The sequence below is a fragment of the Mastomys coucha genome, unplaced genomic scaffold, assembly GCF_008632895.1.
Source record: "Mastomys coucha isolate ucsf_1 unplaced genomic scaffold, UCSF_Mcou_1 pScaffold22, whole genome shotgun sequence".
Lineage (NCBI taxonomy): Eukaryota > Metazoa > Chordata > Mammalia > Rodentia > Muridae > Mastomys > Mastomys coucha.
The window spans coordinates 83,548,841-83,556,969 of NW_022196905.1; the positions used below are offsets into that span (position 1 = coordinate 83,548,841).

The 8,129-nt window shown below is 36.3% G+C and overlaps 1 protein-coding gene across 1 annotated transcript in view; it reads right to left on the reverse strand.

Annotated features, from left to right (window-relative positions):
- Positions 1 to 8,129, reverse strand: part of Btc (betacellulin) — a 43,610-nt gene that overhangs the window by 14,789 nt on the left and 20,692 nt on the right. The window contains exon 2 of the mRNA XM_031390969.1: positions 5,195 to 5,293. Coding sequence (XP_031246829.1) covers positions 5,195 to 5,293 — 99 coding nt within the window. The remainder of the gene's footprint in view (positions 1 to 5,194; positions 5,294 to 8,129) is intronic.

An 8,129-nucleotide genomic window follows, 5' to 3' on the forward strand; every position in this document is an offset into this window, starting at 1 on the left:
TGTATATATATAAACACATATAGATATACAATACTATATGGTATTGTATATATATAATATATATTATTATACCTGTATATATGTGTGTGTGTGTGTGTGTGTGTATATATATATATATATATATATATATATATATATATATATGTATACAGAATGAGGATTTTATCTGGAAAAGCAAAAAACCTAACAAACCTTTAGGAAAAGGTTTGGGAAAGGAGGGAAAACACAAATCAACTAAAATGTAGAAATGTAGAAATGAAAAAGGAGGTATTGCAATTGGTACCACACAAAGCTTGTTGTATAAAAATTCTATGAAAAAGTATGCACCAGCAAATTGAAAGATTCATAAGAAATGCATATACTCTAGAAACAGTATCCATGGCTGTATCATAGTGAAATATAAAGTTTTAACATATATATGACTCATAAGTATGTATAATTTTTAAAAAGCCTCAATGAAGAGACTTCATGGGCTTCACTGGTTAATTCTATCAAATATTTAATTAATGCCAACTCTTGCCAAAATCTGAAGGGAAAACACACTTCTAAACTTACTTTACAGCCTCAGCTGTAGAGTCAGACACTACAAACAAAGAAAAGTCATATTCAGGTTGCTCCAGATAAACCTGGGTGCAAACTTTCAATAAAGTGCTAGAAGATGAAACCACACAGCAAATTTAAAAGACCATGGACCATGAGCAAATAAATTTAGCTGCAGGAGGTAAGGAAGAATCAGTATAGGAAAATCAGTCAGAATAATGCACCACATTAACAGAACAAATGATGGAGTCAAATGATCTCCATGCATGCAAAAAAGGCCTGTCAGTATTCATTATTCTTTTATAATAAAAAACTCTCAACAAACTATGAATGGAAGGAAATCACCTCAATATAGGTCATATCTGAAAACCCAGAGCTAACATTATACTCAGTGGTGAAATTTTTTTTACTTCCCTGCTAAGACAAAGAATAAGAGTCTTGTTACTTCTAGTGAACACAGGATTGGAAATGACAGATAAAGAAATTAGAATAGAAAAAAGAAAAGACATTCAAATTAGAAAAAAAGTGAAAATTATTCCAATTTTAAAACGGCATCATCTTGTATGTAGCCAACTCTAAAGACCCAATACAAAACAACACTAAAACTAATTTGTGAATTCCACAAAATTCTGGGATTAAAAAAAAATCAGTATACAAAAGTCAGTTGTATTTCTGTTAACAGACTAACTCCTGATGAAACTAAAAAAATAATCACAGTGACCACAGAATTTAAAACAATGAAACACTTAGGAAGAAACTTAAGAAGGGAGAATCAAAATTCTGATGACTTTCGCAATAATGGAAAAACATTAGAAAATTACAAAGGTTCAAAAATCATAACAATCTTGAACAATAAGAAGAAAGCTAGAAGAAAATTCTAATTTCAATGAATATGCACAAAGCTATAAAATAGGATATAGCCATAAAAGAGCAGATACATAGATCCATAGAAGGAAATCAACAACCCACAATTCAATTCAGGTGTATATAATTACCTGCATGAAGAGTAATAAGAAGCCAAAATAAAGACTAGGATAGGCTCTTAAATAAATGAAGTTTGGTGCAGTAGTGGCACACATACCTTGGTGATAACCAACAACTCTCTAATTGGACCTAAGACCCACTCAACAAAAGAGAAGTCATATGTGGTAAAAGTATTCAAGCCAACTACCCAGAACTAGAGAAGTCATGAATCTTGGAGGAGAACCTACTACCACACTTTAATAAACCAGCATAATCCCTAACAACATTCTACATACTTTCCTTTATACCCACAGGTAAGTGTCTGTGCATCAAGGAAACCTCTCTTCACAACAGAAAAAGACCATTCTAGAAAATTATAACAAATCAAAATTCAGAGGTATGGAGCACAGTCCTAAAAGATACATCTGCAGTAAAATTCTTTCACCTAAGGCTCAGGGAATATTGCAAAAGACAGAGAGAAAAATTGTAAAAGCCAGAGGATCTGATAGTTTGCTGTATGATATGTCTACTAGACATGTGAGAAGCTACACCCGTGAAGTCTTACCAAAATGTCAGCCGAACATGACCTGACCAAGGATAAGATCAGTAAATATACTAACATGGAAGGGGATAATTCATGAGGCTTCAAGCCCAAGCCCAAGCCCTTCAAGCAATTATAGAATGATGAGAAAGGAAGTTAGTCTTCCCCAGAGAAGAGCACAAGAATTAGTTATCCAGGACCAAACGATCAGGCCTGAAACATCTAGGCAAGTAGCTTTGTATGTATAAGCAAGTTGTACTTAACTATTTAGTAACATGTATGTTTGTGTATGTGTGTAGGTATTATGTACATATGTAACAACAAAGAAATGCCACAAATTTGAAAGAGATAGAAGAATACATGGGAAGGGTTGGAGAAAGAAAAGTGAAGAGGAAAATGATGTAATTGTATTATAATCTCAAATAATAAATAAGTTTGAAAATTAATGTTATGCAAAAGAATGAAATTTGATTCCTTCCTTACACTATTCACAATAGCATATTCAAAATGGGTTTTGGATCCAGGTATGACCTGAAGCTTTAAAATTTGTATAAGAGATCATAAGGGAAAAGTTCTTGATGGCCATGACATGACAAGTGTAGGGGCAAACAAAAGTGCTACTCAGCAAAGGAATCAGCAGAGCCAAAGGCAGACTAAGGGACAAGAGAAAATGTCTCCAGATTGTATTACAACAAGTTATTGATATCTAAAATATATAAAAAACTAGTCAACATCATAATACTCAAAATGGGACTATGGAATTAGTAAGTATTTTATCAAAGAAGACTTACAAATGCTCAACACACACACATACAGAGAGAGAGAGAGAGAGAGAGAGAGAGAGAGAGAGAGAGAGAGACTCACACATAGCTGCTTAATATCATGGGTCACCAGAGAAATGCAAATGAAAGCCTGAAGGCCACGGTAAGAGATCTTACTTTCTTACTATTCTTATCAAAAACAGAGGGAAAGGGAAATTATGTGGTGAGCTTGAAACCTTGTAACATGTTGGTGATAGTGTAATCTCCCAGGCTGCTATGGAAAAGAGTGAAGGTTCCTCACACAAAATTAAAATGAGCAATCACATGATCCCACAAGATAATGGCACTTCTGGATAATAGTTCTAAAGAGTTAAAGTCAAAGAGACATTTGCACTCCAAATCCATTGTAACATTCCTCAAAAGAGTCAGGTGTAGACATAGCCCACGTGTCTATTGATGGCTGAGAGAATGAAGAGAAGGCAGCATTTACAGTGAAGTAACAGCTATCCATGTAAAACAAGAAAATCTTGGAATACATGGCAATTTGAATTCGCCTGACAAACATCATGCTAAACTAAACAGGATATTCACAGTGGATTAGTTCTGTATGACCCTACTTCTTTATGCTATCAAAATCAGCAAAATTCACAGAAGCCAACAATAGAATCATGGTTGCCAGCCCCTGGGGAGATGGATATGGGGCGTTTCTAGACAATAGGCATAAAGTTAATTAAGCACAATGAATAAATTTAAGGTATATGTTACATAGCTTCGATCTTTTAATAACAACTGCATAATACACCTTAAAATTTGTTCAAAAAGTGGAACTGTTAAATGTACCTACTATTACATTAAAATTAGAAGAAAAATCATTAAGATCATGGCAAGGAAGATAATTGAACACTGCCAATCATAAGATTATGAAATAATTTCCCAAGGATAATGTGGAAAATGCCATCACTTATAATATTAGAAACTAGACTGAAGAAAAACATTCAACTATATAAAGTTGACCTCTTTATCCTAACAAGGGTGACAGGACCAGGCCCCCATAAGGATGACCTAAGGCACCAGTGGATTCCATGGCCTATGAACATCTTGCAACCCACCCACAGCTCTGAATGATGAAATAGGAAGACTGGGCCAGAACTGGTGACTCACGTGAGGGAGAATTGCTCAGCATGTTCCTGGCTCTGTGACAGTGTTTCCAGGGGACTAGTCAATGAGTATTCACATCTGTGACCATCCTTCCAGTTCAGTGAACCTCCCAGGCCCTTCTTCACTATACTCAAATATTTAAATTGGTCTCTAGATTTTTTCCCCTAAAATTAGAAGTAAGCTTTATAGAGATCTAGATCACATAAATCTCTGTAGGACCACATGCAACTTAGATCAGCCAACAATAGTAAATGGTGGTCCAAGGGCCCAGTCTGGTGCATATCCTGTTACCCAAGCCTAACACCTTTGAGAATATTAAATCAAGCATCTCCAAGATAAAACATGAAAATATTATTTTCTTCTTCCTCTTCTTGGGGTATGGATTAAACAAAGAAGAAAAGGATGGATGTATCAAGAATTCATGAATTCAAGCCAACATACCACACAGTGGCGTGTAAAGCACCACATGTCTGTGACACCAGGTGAAATGGTTAATCTCAGTTGTTGATTCCACAGAACCCCAAATCACCTAGGAAACACACCTGGGCATGTCTACGAGGATGTTTTCACAGAGACTTAACTAAGGGGGGAGACCCATCCTGAATGTGTGTGGTAGCATCGGTCCAGCTAGTATGCCTGAGTACACATAAAGGAGAAAGCTAGGGGGCTCCAGCATTCACCTTTCAATGCTTCCTGACTGTATAGGATGTGACCAGCTGCCTCAGGCTCCTGGGACTACAGCTTTAGCCATCCTCCAAGGTACCTTCAAACTGTGAGCCAAAATAAATCCTTCCTTCCTAGAGTTGCTTTTTATCAGGATTTTGTCAAAGCAGCTACAAAAGTAACTAAGACCCTCAGTCTATGACAACTATGCATGGAGGCACAGAGATCAGGGAGAGGGGAGTTCAAATCACTGAGTTTCTGTTTACAGGCTGTGTGACCTTCGGTCAGATAACCTTAAGGGAGCTTTGTAATCTGTTTAACACTACATCAAATCATTCTTATTATTACTTAAATACATAAAATATAGTATATCATTTTAAAATTTTTGTCTAACTTAGAAAACTCTTTCAAGTAATGAATTAAATGACTTCATGCAAGTTACTTAATACCTAGTATAGTATTATACACACCTAGAACCTCCTAAAACAATGAATACTATTAAAAAAGGATTAAGCCTTGGGAGGAGGGAGTCAAGTTTCCAGGGCTAACTATGAAGCATAAACATTACCTGTGCAGTTTTCCCCAGGAACTCCACAAAGAGATCCATTGGTTTCAGGTATTCTGGTTGTGTTTCCATCTGCTACCACACAGTGGAGAATCGAAAGACCTGCAGATTCAAAACAGAACCAGAAAACAAACTTGAAACTTTGCTTAATGCAAAGTGTCCTCTAAGTGTCATGACCCACTGTGAAAAGCAGTAAGCCAGCAGCTCCCATTGCATGCTGTCTTCTCCCAACCAAAAAGAGGATCAGGGAGCATCATGTCTTGTTCAGCTCAGTATAAAGCCAGAATTTTCAAATCAGTACTACTTCTGGTACTTACACATCTTCAAGGAGGCAAATCGGCTGTAGCCAAAATAGAAGCTCATCACAAAAGCAGAGAGTAGAGGTATGGGAGCCCAGTCAGCAGATAGATATGAAGATGCAGAGAGAATAAGTGATGAACCCGACCCCCAGCAGCGCATCTAGTCCATTCCCTACAGCCACAATGCTCTGCTATTTCTCAGAGGTTAACTTGCAAGCATACTCCCATTGGGGGAGATGGCAAATAGATATAAATCCATGGGGAATTTTGTTGTTGGTATTAAACTAGGGTTTCAGGCATACTAGTCAAGCCCTCTGCCATCAACCCGTACTTTCACCTCAACTTGATGATTCTTTAAGAGTTCTAGGTCCCTTAATGTAATAATCTCTAAAGAGGAGAGTGTTGTGGTTGGAATTGTTGAAGAAAACAATAACTAGTACTTGTGCTAATTCTGATTCAAGAGTGAGAAGTCATATATGGGACAATCAAGGAAACTAGCACAGTGTGGATATTGGATCCTACTAAAGAACTGCTGTAAACATTTCAAAATACAGTATGGCATTGTGTTTTATATTAAAAATTAATATATCATTAAATATTCTTAAATATTCATTAACGAGAGAAGGTATCTAAAATTCACATTATTATTAATATTAATAGTAGTAGTTATAGCATTATTATTTTCTGAAACTGAAAATCAAACCCATGGCCTTTGAATGCTGGGAAAGTGCTCTACTACTGAGCCAAACTAGACTTGAGTCTTATTTTAAAATAACCTATTATGTAAATGCAGTACAAGATGAAGAAAGAAAGGCAAAGATGAAGTAAAACTTGAATGTTGCATGGGTCAGGGTTTATTATGCCAGTCTTTCTAGTTTACATGGGTCAGAAATGATAAAAGGGAGACTGAATAGGAGAGAGTAAATGAGACAAGATGAGGACCAGAAAGATGGCTTGGGAATTGGCTGCTTCTCAGTTCAAGACCTTGTTGACAGTGTTAAGAACAGGAAGTATGTGTTAAGGATACAGATCACTAAACACGCCCTGGCATATATTCAGTGTTCAGTAAATCGCCACATTATCATGCAGCTGACAGGAGTAATAGGCATTATACATCTGGCCAACAGTTTCTAAGCAACGTGTTCTCCAATTCCATTCAATACAACAAACAAATGTGAGCTTTTGGAAACAACTGGGGGATATGATATACTTGACCCTCAAGGTTCTCTAAAGTTACATGGCAGACAGTGGGCCAACCAATTAACCATGACACAACATGACAGAGTGTTCCAGGAAACAATGTCTAGCAAATCATAAAGTCAAGACTTGCCAAAAACACTCTTTATAATGGTAGCTTTGCCATTTACAATATTGAAAAGCATTGTTTTAAAGAAAAAGAAAGCACCAAATGTTGGAGAAACTGAACAGAAATGGAGACTGAAATCCACTAGTGATGGGCAAATTTACCTTTGTCTTCTAGAGGACAATTTAACACAAACTACAAAAGCAGACATAACTTAACAGTGCAATTCCTCATGCCCAGTAATTACAAACTAGTAAGTTCTCCTATGGAAATAGCATAGGATATATACAGAACATATTACCTACAAAGGTCTCTCTGTGACATACATTTGAAAACATTACAAGTTACTTAAAGAGAAAGATGGGGGAGATGGCTCAGTGGATAAGCATTCTTGCTAGGCAATCATGAGAATCAGAGTTCCAATCAGTGAAACCATAAAAATCCAGGCCACCAGCCCCACTCCAGTTCTGTCAGAGAATAAGATGTTGAATGATTGGATGATAGCGTAGGATACCCGACATCATCTTCCAGCTTCTGTGAGGTTGTACCTCCCCCCCCCCCACACACACAGAGTTACCCAAGTATATAGCAATAAGAATTAATTAAGCATATTTGATCTACCTTTCTGCAATAATAACATCAAAATAGTGTTAAAAATAATAGTATATTTAAGTATGTTTCCAAATAATAAAACAGACTGTTGAATGATGATTTAATGTGGTGGTGGTGGTGGTGGTGGTAATGGTGTGTGTGTGTGTGTGTGTGTGTGTATGTGTGTATGTGTGTGTGTGTGTGTGTGTGTGCGTAGGTGCATATGTGTGTGTGCACGTGCATATGAAGTACATTTATTCATGCATCTAAATAGCCAAAAGGTAGGTAAACAGGAAATTGATCTAGCTAGTTGGAAAACCTTTTCTTTAATTTTCCTTATCTTTATTTTTCAGTTTTTCTAAAAGAACACTTTGTTTGTTGCGACAGAAGAAAAATGAGTGAATCTTCTTTTTTAAAAATCATGATTTGGTCGCCAAACTTCTGTTATTTCCCTCCAGCACTTGCTCCTCCCTTCCTATTTAGAACAATCGGAAGCAAACATGTGTGTGCTCCTCAAGCCCAGGAACTATAGATGACTCATCTTTGTAATCTCAGTACCTAACACAAACTATCATGTATAAAGAGTAAATAGTCTATTTTTTAAAAATGTTTTCAAATCCAAAAATCCCAGCAGCAGATCCTTCTGAGAAACAATAAAAGACATTTAAGTCATTTCTAAATTCCAATTCAGAGGAAGTCTTAACTCTGTAGTTCATTTATTCTGATAGTTCAAAAATAGAAAAAA